This window comes from Myotis myotis, unplaced genomic scaffold (genome assembly GCF_014108235.1).
Source record: "Myotis myotis isolate mMyoMyo1 unplaced genomic scaffold, mMyoMyo1.p scaffold_m19_p_5, whole genome shotgun sequence".
In the NCBI taxonomy this organism is placed as follows: Eukaryota; Metazoa; Chordata; class Mammalia; order Chiroptera; family Vespertilionidae; genus Myotis; species Myotis myotis.
The window spans coordinates 77,770,999-77,790,967 of NW_023416357.1; the positions used below are offsets into that span (position 1 = coordinate 77,770,999).

The window sequence follows — 19,969 nt, forward strand, 5'->3', positions numbered from 1 at the left end:
CTCTCTGGAGAGGACGCCCATCTTTAACAGTCTTCCATTGTGAGCAGAGCTAGTTCCATTGTTAAGATTTTCCTTGCTGAGAGGCACATGTGTTTCGAGTGTCACAGAGTGCCCTATTGTGTCCAGCTCAGAAAGGCGTGTATCCTAGCACAGCTGATGTATCCATTTGCTGTGGGGCGACAGCTGGCTGCTTGGCCCATCAGTGTGGCTGCTGTTACAGGTAGAGACAGCTGCACCACCACCACCAGGTATGGGGAGCTTAGAGAAGAAACAGGCTGAAAAGATTGCAACTTTTGGAGTTCCTCGGACATCACCCCTGGTTAACTGATAAGGTATCATTCCTTGGATGGAGTCCTTTAGATCTTTTCATCGTGTTAACCTTTTATTGAATCAGTGCTTTTGATTTATGAAAATTAAAATGAGTTCCAGACCAAAGGACACAGTAGAGGTAGTCATCCTCCTAGAGCATGATGCTGATCCCATGCAACATTTCTGTAGGCCCCACCAGGTAGAGCTGATGAATTAAATCACACCAAGCCTGAGAAGGAAGTGTACATTATTGTATGTGGAATTGCCCACATGATGAGTGATCACGACTAAAGTAGCGTTTGCATGGGCCTTGGGTGTCACGTTTCCCTGAAAGTGACTTGCTCCTCTTCTCCGTGCTCTCAGCTGTCACCCCATGTCTGGAGAGTGTGCCTGTAAGCCAGGCTGGTCAGGCCTCTACTGTAACGAGACATGCTCTCCTGGATTCTATGGGGAAGCTTGCCAGCAGATCTGCAGCTGCCAGAACGGGGCTGACTGTGACAGTGTGACTGGAAAGTGCACCTGTGCCCCGGGATTCAAAGTAAGTGGCTCGGCTCTGGAGGAGGGAGGCAAGGGTGTGATGTGGCTCATATCAGTACCATGATTTATGTGACCTTTTCTGAAGTACAGTGAACATGCTAAAATCAATCCCATCATTAACAAGATAAAGCATGAAAACTAGTAAGGAGCGACACAAGGAATTGCCTTAGAATGATGACTGGGAAAGCCGGTAAAACTATAAATGTGGCATCAATAGTTAATTAATTAATATATGTCATGAAGTATGCTGTATTGTAATTATTCCTTACGTAATTATTTTACTGTTGTATAGGCAGTATAAAGTTTAGTTTTCCAAGTAGGATATGTATTGTTGTCAACAGTTTTTATCTTAATTCCATGTATTTCCATGTGATGGTTAGTAGTACATAAGTTTTTTGGTCCCTTTGGGAATCTAGAACTTACAAAAATGCCTATGCATGCCGATAAAGCAGAATTTTGCCTACTTGCTAAGGTTTCTTAGCTACGGATCAGGAATCTTTTAAAGGAAAATGGGTTGTTTTTGAATTATTTCTCCCATTTTAAAGAGAACATTAAACTCTGAAGGATGTTGATGATTATTCCAGAGCATTTCATGCAGAACAAGAGAATCATAAACTCTCTGAGCTGAGAGGACTTTACAGGGTTTTCTAACCTATGACATAGTCCTTTGGTTGAGCCCTTGAATCTGCCTTGTCTTAAAGCGTTCTTTCTGTGGTTTTTGTTGTTGTTGTTGTTTGGTATGTTTTTTTGTTTTGTTTTGTTTTGTTTTGTTTTTTTGGTTAATCCTCACCTGAGGATGTTTTTCCATTGATTTTTAGGGAGAGTGGGAGAGAGAGGGAAAGACAGAGAGAAACATCACTGTGAGAGAAACACATCGATTGGTTGGTTGCCTCCTACACGAGCCCTGACCAGGGCCCAGGCCAAGGAGGAGCCTGTACGTGCCCTTGACCAGAATCAAACCCTGGACTCTTCTGTCCACAGGCCGATGCTCTCTCCACTGAGCCAACCCAGCTAGGGCAGTCCCTTCTGTTTTAAAAGGAGGTCACCTCCAGTCACCTCTGGTAACCAACGTCTAGGTTTAAGGCTCGCCGTCAGATAACAAATTGAATCATGTGGGCTGTTGCTTTGCTGCACCCACTAATCATATTATATATTTATCATACAAGGAAGTCTAGGAAGCATTGCGATTTAATGTATAGCTCATATTTATGTTTATTTGTTGACAGTAATTTTACAGCTGCAGTTTATTGTGATATAGCTTCTTGTCTGAGCAAGGACAAAAGGTTTTATATTTGCTACCAAGGAAACTAATGAAGGCAGCAGGCTTTTGGGGATGTTATTCAACACTGTATCATAAACATGGGCCAGCTAGCATTGTCCTTGAATCTCTAAATTTGTATGGTGGTGACATTATAGCAACTTTGTAATATACAATGTGTTAAAATTGGCGCAGGAGTATAATTAGTATCACCAAGATATATTTTTGTTTATTTGCGCTGGCCTTATTTCAGTGGGTAGAGTTGCATGCATTTTCCTGTTTGCGCCTGTCTAGGGAACTGACTGCTCTGCGCCATGCCCTCTGGGAACCTACGGGGTCAACTGTTCCTCTCTCTGTGGCTGTAAGAACGATGCTGTCTGCTCTCCTGTGGACGGCTCGTGTACTTGCAAGGCAGGTAAGTGGGTGAAAGAGTCTGTTTTCTGATCCTGGTCCTTTTATCTCCTAAAGTCACAGCAATGAAACCTTAACGAGGGTTCTAGGTCCAGCTGTGCCAAAATTCAGTGCCTGATCTCAACAAGCCCTTCAGACGGATTCTCCTGCTTTCGTGATTGGCGGGGGTAGGCTCACCGATGATCTCTGAAGAGTCAGGGAAGAGGCTCAGGCATAGGAGATGATCTCAGCTCCAAAACTCTGTGAGTCTCTGCACTTTGGAGATGACTAAGCCGAGCAGACATGTGTCCATGCGCCTAAGTTTACTGACCTGGAGTCATGACGAGAAATGCAGCCAAGCACCGATTTCACGTGAGGGCCAGCACGTGTGTGTTCAGAGTTCCTGCAGCAGTTAGGACCCTAGGTACTCAGTGCTCATGGTTAAGGGGGTCCTGCATTAAAGACAAGGTGGTTCTTTCAAATGCAAACCTTCCTTTCCCCTCCCATGTAAGTATTTCACCTTTCTAACCGGAACAAAACTCGGCATCACTCTGCATTCAAGCGGCCCTCACTCCATGTCTCCTCCCCCCTTAGCCCAGGAGCGCTTCTCATGTTGGCCTCTGTGTGACGGATCACACACCCATGTGGCTGTTCGGGGGCTTTTGTCCTTTTCTGTGCCGGGGCTGGGACACTGCTGTGCATCTCTAAGACGCTTCTAAAGGGAACGTGGCTGGGAACGGCTTGGCAGGACTCCCTGCTGCCTTTGTTTCCTCACGTGCTCTGGCCTTCTTGTCATGGCAGGCTGGCACGGGGTGGACTGCTCCATCCGCTGTCCCAGTGGCACCTGGGGCTTTGGCTGTAACTTGACGTGCCAGTGCCTCAACGGCGGAGCCTGCAACACCCTGGATGGGACGTGCACGTGCGCACCTGGATGGCGCGGGTTGAAATGTGAACTTCCCTGCCAGGTACGACCAGCCAGTACCCCCGCTGGGAACGCCTGGGAGCCCATGCCAGAGGGTTAGCCTCTTTTTGCAGTTTTTGGGGTTTTTTTTTAAGTATCTGAGTGCAAACCAAATCTTAGTAACTATTATGTATTTGAACTTAGAACGGATATAGGAGCAGAAAAGGGGTAGACATGAAATTGATTAGCTTTATAAGAATCATTTTCTTCTTTTCCTTCATCTCAGGTTCTCCTAATCGCCACCCCTCCTCCAGCCCCCACATCCCCGTCTATTTTTGTTGTTGTTGTTGTTGTTCTTACACACCCACCTCTTCCTGGCAGCCAATCAGTAGCATTTGCCCAACATTCAGTGTATGCCTGTCAACTCTCCAAATACTGTGTTTCCATTGTAATGGGAACCCTCCAGCATTTGGGGAGGAAAGTGGCAGAGAACTGCAGGGGGTGGTGATGGTGTCACAGAAATGCTCATTGAGGTGGTAAAAGAAGGTTTGGAAATGGCCATTTTTTAATGAAAATAGTTCTGGAGTCACAAGAATCCCCAAAGGTTTCCCTAGTTCAACACTTGACCAGCTTTGGAGATATATACATCACTGGACGTCCCCCTCTGTGTCGGTCACCACAGACGGACAGAGGGTGCAAGTTGTGGTTTATGATAAGATAAAAATATTATTTTAATTAATTGGCATATTTAAGTACATCTGCATATATGCATATCAGCATCTTGATTTCACCATTCATATGTACCAACCGTATGTCAGACATAAACTAAGGTCTGAGGGACTTTAAAACGCTGACCTCCTGGAGCCCGTATTTTGGGGGCCAAGAAGGCATGGAAAGAGGTGTTTATAATGCATGTAGCTGAGAGGTGTTGGGACTGTGGCCCCTTTCTCTCCCGTTGTCTTTTTTCCCTGTCCTCATTGCTGTCTCCCATGCAGGACGGCACGTATGGGCTGAACTGTGCAGAGCGCTGTGACTGCAGCCACGCAGACGGCTGCCACCCCACCACGGGCCACTGCCGCTGCCTCCCCGGATGGTCAGGTGAGAGCCCAGGAAATGGGAAATGTGCCAATTTATGCCCAGCACTACCCCTTGCTATTTCAAAGACACACACACAGGTCAACTGTACAGAAAGAATGAAAATAGAGTTGTCTCCAGTAAGCTGACACATTTTTTCCCAAGAAACATTACTATTAGGCCTAATGAACCTGTTATCCAGAAAGGACTTTTTGTTGAACTGGACAGGGCAGTTCTCCTGAGCCTGCATGGAAGGTCCAGCGGTCAGAATTCAGGTGGCCAGAGGGGAGAAGTGTGAATTGCTTTGAAGCGTTTAGCAAGACCTCTGTGGTATTTTGGAGCATTGAGGAAAGAATGATTAAAATAAACCATGAGAATGTAATTGAGCTCACCTTACCGAGATAGAAATATTAAATATTAACATGGTCAATATGCAAATGTTGAAATATTCATTACTAGAATTTGAAAGTTTTAAAATGTAGTTTTTCTTATAATAATATTTGTCATAAAAATTCATAATATGGTTGAATACCAATTTTCTAACCAAATTTCTCCTTATTTATATGGCTTCATGGTTTCAGCCAGGAAGTTTAACAGACTAACAGGGGTCTTAAAAGAAGAGTGGTTTTCCCTCATGATGTACAGACGTGGAAGATGGCACTAAATACCCAAACAAATTGTTCTTTTTTATACACCAATTCAAGCCTATCCTAAAAAACAAAATAAGCAAACTTTTAAGTACATTTTAAGAAACAGTATGACTGGCAACGCAATAGAACAGTTATTAAACATTGGGATGAATGAACTGAGCAATTGATGACCATTCTGCTGAAAGTAAAATAAAACGTTGATTGCTGATTTGCCAATTTAAAGTGAAACCTTGTACTAAGGACTGGGCTAGAGGTAGATAAATGAACCAGAACTTCTTTTTAAAATTAACTTCCCTTTGAAGCCATTTGTGTTTGAGTGTGTATTTATATATATACATATATTATATTTGTATCTAAATAAATCTGTATATAAATTTAGAGAAGAGAGGGAATTTGTAAGAGAACTGTTTCCATATTGATGCTTCAGTATCCTCCAAAACATTTTCAACTTTTCCTCTAAAAAAAAATTGGTAGTAACAAGCTAAATACCCTCTTTAGTGGTGGTATGGATCTTTCAGAAGAGAATTTTGTTCCTCCATACTAGAGATGTCACATTGAGGAAGTTATGGAGTCAGGGTGGTCTTACTTTTAAGCAAAAATGCATCCAAAGAAGATTCTAGAGAAGTAATAAGTAATACTTTCTGAGTTCTTACTGCAGGCTTGCAACTCTATGAGGTAGGAAATATTATTTTCTCCTTTTTACAGATGAGGAAGCTGAGGCAAAGACACGTTAAGTGACTGAACTAAGGTCCCAGAGTCAATAAATGTGAGAGACAGGTTTTGCAAATGCTCCCCACTATGTACCCAACGCGTTTAACTATTGCACCCACCTGCCATCACACTTATTCCAGGAGGTGCTGGAGGACAGGGCACTTACTCTGAGATTTATTATCACTCTGGATGAAGATCCAGCTCTCTCTCTCTCTCTCTCTCTCTCTCTCTCTCTCTCTTTCCATACACACACACACACACACACACACACACACACACACACACGTAGGATGTCCCAAAAAATGTATGCACACTTTAACAACTGATAGCCCAATTTTGAAAATGAAATATATTTTAATAAACACTGCCTTTATAATTATTCAAAGTGTGTGTATACATATATAATAGCTTTATCGAGATATAATCATATGCCATAGAATTCACCTATTTAAAGTGTACAATTCAATGGTTTTTAGTGTATTTAAAGAATTGTACACCACAATCCATTTTAGAAGATTTTCATCACCTCCAAAACTTAGTGCTCATTAGCATTAATTCCCTATTTACCCCCAGTCCTTTCTACTGCCCCCTTTCCCTAGGCAACCACTAATCTACTTCCTGTCTCTGTAGTCTTGCCTGTTTTGATATTGTTTGGACTCGTACAATACATGGTCTTTTGTGACTGGTTTCCTTCACTTAACATTTATTTGCAAGTTTCCTCTCTATTGGAGCATATGTCAACACTTCATTTATTTTGACTGCCAAATAATATTTCATTTCATGGGCAGACCACGTTTTATGTATCCACTCATCATGGATAGATTTTTGAGTTGTTTTCACTTTTTGGCTATTTTTAATAATGCTTCAATGAATATATATATATATATATATATATATATATATATATATATATATATATATATTGCTAGAGGCCCGGTACACAAAATTCATGCACTCGGGGGTGGGTGGGTAGGCCCCTCAGCCCAGCCTGTGCCCTCTCACAGTCCACGAGCCCTTGAGGGATGTCTGACTGATGATGGCTCAGGCCTGTTCCCCAGGGAGCAAGCCTAAGCTGTTAGTCAGACAGCCTTAGTGCTGTGGTAGAGGTGGGAGAGGCTCCTGCCACTGCCGCTTCGCTTGCCAACTGTGAGCCCGCCTTCTGGCTGAGTGATGCTCCCCCTGTGGGAGCACACTGACCACTAGGGGAAGCTCCTGCATTGAGTGTCTTCCCCCTGGTGGTCAGTGCGCGTCATAGCAACTGGTTGTTCTACCATTCGGTCTATTTGCATGTTAGCCTTTTATTATATAGGATATATTTAGAAGTGGAATTGCTGAGTCATAGGGCAATTCTAACCTTTTTAAGAATTAAAAAGAATTGCTAAACTGTTTTTCAAAGTGGCTGCATAATTTTACATTCCTACCAGCAATGTATGAGGGTTCCAATTTTTCCATATCCACACTATCACTTTTTATTATAGCCATTCTTATTGGTAGGAAATAGTATATCATTGTTTTTTATTTGCATTTCCCCGATGAGTAATGACGTTTAATATATTTTCATGTGCTTATTGGCCATCTGTATATCTTTTTTGTTGAAATAGCTATGCAAATTTTTATTTGCTTTTTATTGGGATATTTGTCTTTTTATTATTGAGTTGTAATAGTTCTTCATATATCCTAGATGTATGTCCCTTATCAGATATATAACTTGCAAATATTTTCTCTCATTCTGTGATTTATTTTGTTCACTTTTTGATAGTGCCTGTTGCAGCAGAAAAGTTTTTATTTTGATGAAGCCCAGTTTGTCTATTTTTTCCTTTTTTTTTTTTTTTTTGCTTATGTTTTTGTCATCAAATCTAAGAAACCACTGACTAATCCAAGGTCACAAAGATTTATGCCTCTATATTCTTCTAAGAATTTTATAGTTTTAGCTTTTACACTTTATCTTTACATCTAGGTCTTTGATCCATTTTCAGTTCATTTTCTATATATGGCATGAGATAAATGTTCAACTTCATTCTTTTGCATGTGATTATCAGCACCATTTGTTGAAAAGACTATTCTTTTCTCCATTTAATTGTCTTGACATCCTTGTCAAAGATCAATTGACCATGAATGTGGGAGGCCTTATTTCTGAACTCTCACTTCTTTTCCATTGATATACACTGAGTGGCCAGATTATTATGACCACCCCATCAGTACAATGAAGAGAATTAGTTATGCAAATAATAATAATAATAAAACCTTGAGAGTATTTGCTTAGGAAGTTTTCAATATTCAGTATTTTTGGAAGTGTCAATGAAGTACTGATGGGGTGATCATAATAGTCTGGCCGGTGATAATAATCTGGCCACTCAGTGTATATATATGTATATATGTATCTCTTATGCCAGTACCATATTGTTTTGATTATTTTAGCTTGGTAGAAAGCTTCAAAATTGGGAAGTGTGAGTTCTCCAACTTTAGTCTTCTTTTCCAAGATTGTTTTCACTATTCTGGGTCCCTTAAATTTCCATATAAATTTTAGGATCAGCATGTCAATTCCTGCAGAGAATTAAGGCAGAAATTTAATGAGGATTGAAACTATAGATCAATGTGGGGAGTGTTGCCAACTTAACAACATTGAGTCTTCAGATCCTTGAACACAGGGTGTCATCAGCAGCCTCTTCAGTGGTGTCTTTCAGTCCTTTGGAATTTGTCGAGAGCTTCTTTGGCTTCTGACGGGTAAACTGAAAAGAACCGTCATGTACTTGATTTCTAGTGTCTGAGAGCTACCGTGGGAAACAGACCATGGCTGGTATAATGGACTCTATTTTCTATTAATAGGAGCCACCCACAGACACAAGGACTCCATGGCCCTCTAGTTCCTCCTTGACTTGCAAAAGCTAAGATTACCCAGACTTCACAATATGACGTTCCACCTTCTCATAGTTTCTGTTTGGCTCTCAGTTACTAAATGTTAAAACTACATTATTTCAGGGATTAAAGCAGATTTTTGTGACTTCAATAGGCTTCTTGAAGCTCTCGGATGGAATGACCAGCACTAAGTTCTCAATGATCACAGTGAAACGAAGGAGCATTTTTAACCCCCAGCAAATTCAAAAATTCCCCTACAGAGAGGCCATATCATTTGTTTTGGACAAAACTCCACCCAGTCTCATGAATATAGAGGAAATGTGAGGTGTTCACTGCTCAAGTATCCACCTGCTTTGATGATTTAGAACCAGCCTGTGAAAGGCATACTCTCGCGTACATGAGCAAATCAGGAGCGAGGGTTTGGCCTGAAGCCAGTCAGAAAATGTGTTCGTTGCATTCCACAGTCTGGGTCATGGGGTAAGACAAATTATCCCATCTGGCCTTAGACCTCTGGGCTCCTGAGGGAATGCAATGGCTTTGTCACACAACGTAATCTGTAATCCTCTGTCCGCCTGTGACTGGTCTGCTTCTCCGAAGGGAGGAAGCTCTATCACGTGTCGCCCACCATTCCTTTGCTTCATGGTCCCAGTGACTTGTTTATCCGGGACTTCTGTGTGAGCATCAGGTCTGCAAGTATCGAAGGCTGCTGTGAAATGTCTTTTAGAGAGGTCATCCCCACACTCACAGAACACACACGGAATAAGCAAGTGTATGTCGAGGAAAGAGAGTTCCTGAAGTTCCAGACAGCACCCTACACTTGGACCAAGAATTGGCTTTTTATTTTTTTTTCCTAAAAGAAAAGTAAAAGAAGTGTAGCCTCTGTTATTTACAGGGAACATCATTACATTGCGAACATTGGATGGGCTCCTGGCTTTTCATCGCAAACTTGTTTTAAGTAAGACCTTTTAAAGGACCTTTTCCAACACAAAAGAAGGTCTGCTGTCCATTCAAGCACCAGTTTCAGGGTTAAATCAATAGCATCGGCTCAGGGAAGCAAATGTTTCTTTTCCTCTCCTCCCGTTGCTACAGGTGAAGTGTTGAGACCTGCCGGGCAGGGTAGCGGTGGATGGGATGACAGTGAGGCTTTTGTGAAGGAATCAGTGAAATCTAACGTGGGGACTTGCGCTCATCTCCTGACCAAGTCAGCAAGACGGCCTAGAGACACCAGCAGGGCTCGGCCACTGGCTGCAGGAGAGGCTGCCAGGCCTCTGAGTTTGGAGCTAGAGATAGGGGTTAGAAGAATTGTACCCCAAATTACCAAGAAATGGATACACCTAACTTGAGGAAGTCATGTGCTAACCAGATATGCCAAGGAATTCAGCTTGCTTTCTTACCAGGGGGCTCACCCACCACTCCTCATCACTTCACCCTCTTTTCTAATGTTTGACTGTCCTTTTATCTTAAAGGAACCAGAACTCTTATTTATTTCTGCTATAATTGATAGTTCTATTTTACAGTCATAAAAAAGTATTCATAGTGTACTACCATATAGATTAACCAAAATATGCATGCACTTCTAGTATATGTGGTCATTTAAAAACCTTAATTTATTGACATTTTTAGCCAGTGGACTACCTTATCAAAAAGGGGAAGATTGCAGTAAAAAAGGAAAAAAAGTGGAGGGGGGAAATGAAACACCTTTTCCTCATTTTGAAAAGCCAGTCTCATCTTATAGCCGTGTGTGTGATAGCTGTGTCTTGCTACTCTTGTTCTTGAAGGGGAGCATTTCTGTGACAGAAGCTGTATAACCAGTTGCAAAAGGCTATAGGACGCGTTCATACCAGAAAAAAAGTAATATGCTAAATGGATAGGAAAGAGATTAGGATGCCAAATAGCCCCTAGGAGTCATGGGAAAGAGAAGGGGACCAGCAGGACATGGTATGATGGAAAGAAGGGGAAGGAGAGGAGGGAGAGAGGTGAAGCGCTCATCCAAGCCCTGCCAGGAAGGGGAACATTGGGCGGAGAAAACCTGGAGGCAAGTTCATGAGATATTGTGGCTTCTCTACTCTGCTCATCAAGCAGAACTAGGCGTGCAGGGGTCCCAGCCCCTCTCAGAAGGGCACTGCCCTTTCCAAGCTTCCCCAAACACAGCAAGTGTGACCAGCTGAGTAAGTGAACGGCTCCTTCAGGTACTCGTCTGTCCTAAACTGACCTCTCATGCAGCTGAGAGATGCCTGAATGGTTATAATAAGGGGAGGTCTACCTTTCCTTGGCCAGTGACATGTAAGTGCAAATTCAAGTGCAAATGAGCTTTAATGAACGTGCATGCACCCAATCAGCCACAAGTGCAAATGACATGCTATCTGACTCTTTATGGTTTTGAAGGGTGCAGAGGAGAGTGTGTATGCAGGAACATCAGTCTGTCTATCTACATGTCTTGGGGGGAGGGAGTCATGTAAAAGCAGAATGTGGGGTCTCTGAAGGGAAGGTGGATGAAGGGACTCGCCTTCCTGAAAGAAAGGCTGCAGAAAAAGCCCAAGTTCCCTGATCTCCCAACCTGCTTCGCAGTCTGTTCTCCACTTTTATCTGGGTCCAACCTAAGGCAGGCCATGCTTTCTGGTGTTTATGTCTTATAGCTGCAAATGCACACCTCGCTGATTTATAGGACTTATCAGTATTTTTTTTTCAAAGCAGATTATTTTTTAATGGATCTTTACAATTCGCAGTATCCAAATAAACTTGACAAATTTAATAACCAGTCATTGAGTGTTCCCACAGTGCTTAGGTGCTGGGAACATGAAGATAAGTAGCACCAGCTCCTGGCCTGCTCCGTTCTCTCGGGCAGACACTGCGGGGGCAGAGGAGGGCACACCAGTGAATAACCTCTTACACTACAGTGTGCTGTCACTTCACTGGCCAGAGGGTTACAAAAGCAGAAAAGTGCAATGACTAAATACTGTAATCCCTTTCTCCTATAACCACCAAGACCAATTATTATGAACACATCTCTCTCGTGGCTCTAATATATGTTTAACAACTTATTGCTCAGGAACAAGACATCAAATTGAAATCATTTCATTCATTCACTTACGCCCCAAATATTTCAATACTGGCATAAAGAATATAAACAATTAAGCAAGACAAGGAGTTTGGGGGTTATCTCGGAGAGGGGGAAATAACGACATCCCAGATGATTCATTCATTTGCCGCATTCATGGAATCATGAATGCCTGGTGAATGCTGATTTCCCATTGAGGCTGCTGGCCTAGGCATCAGGCATTAAAGGCACGGACATTTCTTTAGAGCTGCTTAGCTGAAGTTTATCGCGATCATTCAGCCATTGCCTAGCAACTTGTGAAGGCCATGAAAGAGCTCTTTGTCCAGAGGCCTGGCAAAAACAGTCCCTCTCACATCTCCTTATCAGCGTCAGAACATTTATCAGGAAAAAAGGCTTCCATTGAGCCAGAGATTCCTGCACATTTAAAGATACCCCCGAGTTTAGGAAGTTGTTTCCTGACGTAGCTCATATGAGAGCTTTTATCTGGACTTTGGGAAACATTCCACAGAATTTCCTCAAGGTGTCCCATAATTCTTCTATTGCTTTATAATCTGGGCCAAGCACTAAAACACACAGACCTGAGCTCATGAAAGTCTATCCGCTCCAAAAGAAGCAAGGCAGACACTTCCACCCCCTATGCAGGGAAGGGTCACCATGTGAGGTGCACAAAATGTGACTATGCCGGGCTTCCCGGCTTCACCCCACTTCTCATCACTTCTTCGGGGAAGGAAAGAATGACACGGTTGCTCCTTCCAGTTGGAAAATGGTCCTGAATATCACCCCGAAAAGGGACAGGGCTTATGCATTCATTCAGCAAATATTTGACACCTCGCATGTGCTAGGCACTGTAGTGAACAGAACCAGGCGCCGTCTCTCCTTCGTGGAGCCAGAACTCATCAGTGACCCTGGGTGAGTGTGGGGAGGGGGCTGCAGCCTTCATCTGCATCCTCTCCTACATTTCTCTGGAATTCATCTTCCCCTGCATCCCAACTACCATTAATTTAGTTAAAGACCTTGTCATTTTTATCTTTTTTTTTTAACCTAGAAAATCCCAAACAGCCACCTGACAGGTCTTCCTTCTCTCAGGCTCATCTTCAAAACAGCTTCTGCCCTCCTACAAACACATGTTCAATTATGCACATCTGCTGAATTATCCATTTGGTCCCTGTTAGCACTCTTACTAAACTAAAGGGGTTTGTTCTCCCATGTGCCTCAGAGCCCAATCAAATGCAAAAAGGAGTTTGCAGCAAAGAAAATAAAGGTTTATTATTTAAAGAAATGGTGTCAAACTGAAACCATTGCTCTAAGACAGCCGTGGGCAAACTACGGCCCGTGGGCCGGGAATAAAACTAAAAAAAAAAGAGACCGTACCCTTTTATATAATGATGTTTACTTTGAATTTATATTAGTTCACACAAACACTCCATCCATGCTTTTGTTCCGGCCCTCCCGGTCCAGTTTAAGAACCCATTGTGGCCCTCCAGTCAAAAAGTTTGCCCACCCCTACTCTAAAACCTAGTTCCCCGAGGCTTCCAGGGGATGCTTGTATAAGGGACAGTCATTAATCATGGCAGAGGTAAGGTCATGGTCTCTACTGATGGGTCAGCTCTAGGGTAGGGGTTGCTGACCATTGCCTCTGGTCCTGATGTCAGCCATGGTGTCGCTCTGTCTGGTTTCACACCGGTGTGGTTGGTGGGGCCATCCTGCTTTTCTAGATCTGGACCTGAAACACAACTGAGGCCTAGATGTTATCTTTAGTTTAACTAAAACTTTGTGTCTGTGGTCAACAGACTGGAGGCTTTGTTCCTAAGACTAGTTGATGGGGTCAGAACCTCATTGTCCTGAGGGCTTTATGATTAAGGGAGTGGTCGTGCAAGTCAGGGTGCTGGATGAGGCCAGTTTGAATCAAAAGGAAAGAAAGGAGAAAATATCACATTAAAGAAATGAAGTGTCTGTGTGGTTACAGCACCAGGAGGAAGCTCACACTCCACAGTGCGGCATTCTTGGCTCTTCTACATGAACATGCCTGGCTGCCCTGAGGACTCTCCCACTCTCAGCCCCATTTTCCCTGTCCCCAACGTGCCATTCCCAAGGAGAAGACACACACTTCTTTGGGCTTCTGAGCCTTGCATCCAACTTTTATTTAGTTTGGAACCTCCTCTGCCTTCATAAGCTACCTGCTCCGACCGCGATCCCCTAGCAGGGTTGGGTGTGCCTGTTCTGGGCCCATTCTCACTCTAGAGTTAGAGGTCTTTCTCAGAGAACCTATCACCAGCAAGCCAGCAGCTGTCAGACCCCATGAATGTTTACTGAGTTGAATTTTCTCTTCTGTCTTTGACAAGCAAGGAAATAAAACAATGTCTTATAGGACTCTAGCGAAGTTGGCAAAGACTAGGATGAGATCAGTGGAAATAATTCATGAATAAAATACACACACACACACACAGCCAAAAAAAAATGGTTAAAGCAAACTTACAGTTTCCTATCCTGGAAAAAGGTTCATGCTATGCCTGGCATAGAGGTCATGTCAGTAGCACTTACCCTGGCATCCCCTCTGTAAGTCTCATTGCCTGAAATTTCACACTTAGAGATTTATTTCTTAGGCTCTTAACATGTATATTTCTTAAAATATCAATATTCTCTAGAAAAGGTAATACCTCAGCAATAATAAATGTATCTTATCCTTTCCTGACTATAAGATGGAGGGAAAGATACAAGAGGCCTGAAGGGGAGGAATAGCAATAGGAGAAAATATCAGAAAAAGAAGATAGCTTCACACTTTTCCCTGATTGAGATATACGGTATATTTGTCTTCAAACAGGTTAGGCATTAATATCTGCAAAGTGATGACTCACTTTTACTATGATAGAGAAAAAAACATTGAATTCTTAAGGGGAGTTGGTAATAGAATTGTTATAAGTTACTTTAAAGGAAAGACTTCATTGCGGTCATAAAAGTTATTTAAAAGTAAGCTTGGTTCTGTTGAAATTTGTGTATAGTGTGTATATGATCGGAGACAGAGATTTGATCGATGATCTCTAGAATTCCCTGAGATGGTCTGGAAATGAAATGATGGGTAAATCATGTGAAATGAGCTTATCTTTGCAATGGATCTCCTTGCTGTATCGAGGGCCTTGTTATGTATATGAAAATTACCTCGATAAAGTTGATTTTGACTGATGGTTGTGCTAATCAGCTGAACAAACCTGTTAGGGAAGAGGAATCAAATATGAAATAAAAGATCACTTATTCACATTTGTCAACCTGCCCACGAGTCATTTATCTTAAGGGCTCTGATTGAGAATGTGCTAAGTCATATGTAAATCATGATAATCTATAATGGTAAAAGTCAGCATAGACTTTTGGATATAAATTGCACTCCATTCCATCTTAACTGCATTGATTAATGTGAAGGAGAGATTGGCAAGCATCTGATAAACTATATCACTATAAATAGCTAAATCTATTTCCCCACGTTCCCACTCCACCAAAAAAAAAAAAAAAAATGCCAAAAATCAGGATGAATTTTCAGGATGATTTTGAGGTTGACAAAGTAATTACTCAGCTTTGACTTCTCCAGAATCCCAACTGGGGTTTGCCTGGGTGGCTCCCGATTAAAATGGCCAGGGTGTCGGAATCTCTATGAAGCAGGCGTCCCTAATTCAGCGGCTGATACACGGGAGTCCTGTTCACAGTCAGAGCTCAGGAACTGAACTTGAACAGAGTGAAGCCTTAGCAGATTACTTTTCTTGGCACTTCCTTCAGATGCACAAAGAAAAGTTTAGGTTTGCAGCCCCCTCGGAAGTGATTTCCTCCTCTGTGCATTTGATGCTTCTGCCTTGTATAGACATGAGTCACAGCACCAGACAAGATTCTATGGCCGGTGAATCACATTGGGAATGTGGAGTTTGCAATTCCATTTCAGCTTTTCAAAACAGATTTGATTTTTAAAAAAAAAAAAAATCATATAATTGTAAACTCCAAAAAAAATCACAGTAGGCCAAAATTTCATATCTTATGCTATGGGGAACTCTTAGACCCTAATCAACTTATACCAGGACTAATCTCCTTTCCTCAGCCAGCAGTCCAAGCTAAAATAATAGTCTATTGTTGCTTCAAGCCAGACACAGTGAGGTCTGTGTGCTTTCATGCCTACTCTACCATGTGGGAGACTTTCTGAAGGAAAAATCAGTCAAAAGTGAAAAATGTGCTTCAGCAGAAATGGCTGTGTACCAATTAGCAGTGTTCACGTTCTGGTTTGGGGCTGCGTCTGTTTTAAGGTTTGGGCCACGGTAACTTTTCTCCTAATCAATCGAGAAGCAAAACCTGCAATACCAACATTGCCTTCTCAGCTTCCTTGGTGCTGGGGGAGAGGGGGGGTTGCTCTGTAATCCCTGAGTGTGTGCGTGCTTGTCCGTATTGTGTTTTCTCTTGGTTGAAGGCCAGCCGTCACCAGTTCTCTACTAATTACAACTCATTCTCATTGCCTGTCAGGGCGAAGAGCATTTGAGTTGTGAAGAATTCAGACATACAAGAATGGAGCCCCTGTCTTATTTCAAATACAAACTTACAAAAGACACTTCCATTTAATTCCAATAAAACCAGGGTTTATATTTTATTTTCGCAGCTTGGGTTTTTCTTTATGTTCCCTCTCGGCATTTTGTTCATTCATGACTGACTCTAAAGTTTCAGTATTTCCAGAGTGCGAGTTAAACACCTAAATAGTTTCATAAGAATCGTTAACTTAGACAACAGCTATAAATAACATCGATTGTGATATTCCCACCTATAGCTGCTCAAAGTCAGATTAAATTTTTAAAGTGGCATTTGGTGGCACAGATTTCTGTGCTGTGTAGTGTAGCATCGACATAGTTTAAGATTGTGTGGGTTTGTGTGTGTGTTAATTCTCACCTGAGGGTATTTCTTTATTGATTTTTTTAGAGTGGAAGGGAGGGAGAGAGGTAAAGAGAAACATTAATGTGTGTCTCTCACATTGATCGGTTGCCTCCCCACATGTGCCCGACCAGGGGCAGGGATCCAGCTTGCATCCGAGGTAGGTGCCCTTGACCATAATCAAACCCAGAACCCTTCAGTCTGAGGACCAATGCTCTATCCACTGAGCCAAACCAGCTAGGGCGAAGATTGTGTTTATTTGATTGCTCCGGGGAATGGGTTTTCTTTATGTAAAACAATATAAACCACCTTTATTTCTCCTTATCTTTTTACACTTTGTCCATTTCTCTGTAAAAATAAAAAATGGAGGGGGAGGAAGGAAATCACCCAGAGCTAAATGAGGCAATCGCTTTGATAAATGTTGCCTTTAACAGAGCCTTTGGGCTTCCCTTTGTTCTCTCCTCCTGAAGAGGAAAGTCAGTCTAACCAAGGGGTTTTATTCCTTCCCTTTATGACTGTAGGAAGCAGTCCTGGGATTATTTTAACCTTAGGGTGATACATGATCACGCAGTATATGATGGCATATTGATGTGTGTAAGTGGATTTTAAACCTTACGCCATCTCCACTCGCTGTTTGCTGGGATAACAACTCAGCTTTGATACCAAGACCTTGGTCCTTGTGCCTGACTCAGCCTCCCAGAGGCACCCGCCTGCCCTGCCTCTCACTCAGCCCTGCCCGTGTGTGTTGTCCCAGGTGTCCACTGTGACAGCGTGTGTGCGGAGGGACGCTGGGGTCCCAACTGCTCCCTGCCCTGCTACTGTAAAAACGGGGCTTCGTGCTCCCCGGACGACGGCATCTGCGAGTGCGCGCCAGGGTTCCGAGGCACCACTTGCCAGAGAAGTAAGTGTTCCCTCAGGCGGCAGTCTGTCCTCCTCAGGGCACCGAGTGAGGGTTATTATCTCTGTCCTCCTCTCAGCGAGTAGGGACATCTGTGGCAGTTGAAGGTAGAAGGAAATGTAATGGGCAACCCTGTCCTTTGCAGAGCCGGCCTTCATAGCACATCCCCGGCTTTTATTCCTTCCAACCTTCCAGGACTGACCTAACAGATGGGGCTTTCGCCATTTTTTCCCCAGTAATGATTTCATTGCCTCATTGGCATCACCATCGGGATCTGTTTCTTGATCCTGCCTTAAATCTTGCAAATGGTGTTCCAGAAATCCATTGACCTGTAAATATTTTATTAGGCAATTTGGCATTGGCCTTATTTCAATTACTAGAAGTCAACATCAGCCAAACCTTGCGGCAAATCATGCATCCTGCTAGTAGTCTGAAAGTTAGTACTATGGGGGACATAGAATTGCCGAGTTTAAAATGGGGGCTGTTGACATTGGTCAGTTGAAAACTTAAGTTAGGAAATGACCCATAAGATTTTACTAAATCTTCTTGTAAATGTTTTCAAGAAAGGAATATAGGACTAACTATAAGGTACATTATTCTAATTTTTAAATTACTTTGTTTTATTGAGAGTTCTATGCAGTTGTCCTACATTTAAATCCCAAATAATGTCTTGGGAAGAACCTAATTATGTAGTGTTTTGCTTACTCACTTTTCAGCCACAATCATTAAGCTGGACCATGGAGAGGAGGAAACATCTTTTAATTCTGACTATCGGTCTATTTATTGCCAGCCATGACTAAGTGAAGGGTCAACACATGGCTCGAGAGTATTTATTTTGGCCTTCTTAGAATTTAGAATTTTATTTCCTTCTTTCATTTATTTATTAAAGCCTTTAGCTCTATGCCAAACCTCAAGCTAATTGGAGCCATAAATGGGAAAATAAAGGGGACGAAGTCATTTGCCTGTCCTCGGGCAATTCAGAATTTAGTGTCTTTTTTTTTCATTATAAAAGAATACCCTGTTTCTTTGATGGTTGTTATTTTATACTTGGAAAATTCTCAGTATGATTAAAAAATGTTTTACTCAAAACTTGAACTAGATCTCGATGTGGAATAGGAAAGAAAACTATTTCAGGAAAGGTAACTGTCGATTTCCATTCTTGTTTCAGTCTGTTCCCCTGGTTTCTATGGGCATCGCTGTAGCCAGACGTGCCCGCAGTGTGTGCACAGCAGTGGGCCCTGCCACCACATCACCGGCCTGTGTGACTGCTTGCCTGGCTTTACAGGAGCCCTCTGCAATGAAGGTAAGGCGCAGTTTGGGAGAGACAACTGGTGATGAGCAAGCCCGTGTGGTCTGTCCTCAGGCTCCCAGGGACCTGTCTGCAGCTACTAGCTCTCGAGGCCTCCAGGGGGCTGTGTTTGCAGCTTCTGCAGATATGACGTTGAGCTTTGGAAGAGTTGGCTTGCCACTCCAGCAAAGCCTCTTTATTCTCTGAGCGGTGCTACACTTCAGCTTTAATTGCAAACAGCCTCCCATGAAAAAATCAGTCTGAGGAAGGATTTTGCCTTCTTGAGCGAAAAGTTATGAAATCATATTTCTAGAAATGTGCTGGTGTCTCCTGGTTCGTGATGCCTTAATGAGGGTGTGTGGCTTAATGTGTTTGTAAAAACAAGCCCATTCAGGATGAAGGATGATGTTAGGTGGAGGCAGCTACTAAATGGGCAACTGGGCGGAGGACCTTTAAAGTTCCCTCCTGTCCCAAGAGCCCAGGGTTTTTGTGAGATGAGATGTAATGATGAGTTACTGATCTATAACTTGTTCACAGTGTGTCCCAGTGGCAGATTTGGGAAAAACTGTGCGGGAATTTGTACCTGCACCAACAATGGGACCTGCAACCCCATTGACAGATCTTGTCAGTGTTACCCGGGATGGATCGGCAGTGACTGCTCTCAGCGTAAGTCTCGTCTGAGAAGTACTGATCAACCATTTTTATTTGTTTGTTTTCAAACTCTTTAGGGTTGAAGTATGAGTGGTTATCTAATCAAGCAAACTATATTAATAATTATAAGATACATTATTTTAAAGTTTAAATGACTTTGTTTTTGCCATTAAGAGCTCCGTGCAATGGTCCTATATTTAAATCTAAATAATGTCTTAAAAGAAACCTAAATAAATAGCATTTTTTTGCTTATTTACTTTTCAGTGATTCTTCATCTGTAAAATGGGGGTCGTGTAATCAGAAAATCTACGCTAAGATTCACTCCAGACCTCAAGTGGGAGATATTATTTTTCCCTTGCTCTTGGGGGATAAACATGTGGGAGACTTTTTTATGGGAGACTTCCTTCATTTTTAAAAATTACTTCAGATTTATTTGTCTTTTGGGCCATATTTCCTACTGGATAGCCATATAGAAATTATAGGCGGTCCTCCTTT

At 42.4% G+C, this 19,969-nt stretch overlaps 1 protein-coding gene across 1 annotated transcript in view; it reads left to right on the forward strand.

Moving 5' to 3' along the window:
* Nucleotides 1–19,969, forward strand: part of MEGF10 (multiple EGF like domains 10) — a 168,762-nt gene that overhangs the window by 126,532 nt on the left and 22,261 nt on the right. Inside the window, exons 10-16 of the mRNA XM_036310750.1 lie at nt 673–847; nt 2,399–2,519; nt 3,296–3,459; nt 4,391–4,493; nt 17,392–17,538; nt 18,704–18,838; nt 19,361–19,489. Of these exons, the coding sequence (XP_036166643.1) occupies nt 673–847; nt 2,399–2,519; nt 3,296–3,459; nt 4,391–4,493; nt 17,392–17,538; nt 18,704–18,838; nt 19,361–19,489 (974 nt within the window). The remainder of the gene's footprint in view (nt 1–672; nt 848–2,398; nt 2,520–3,295; nt 3,460–4,390; nt 4,494–17,391; nt 17,539–18,703; nt 18,839–19,360; nt 19,490–19,969) is intronic.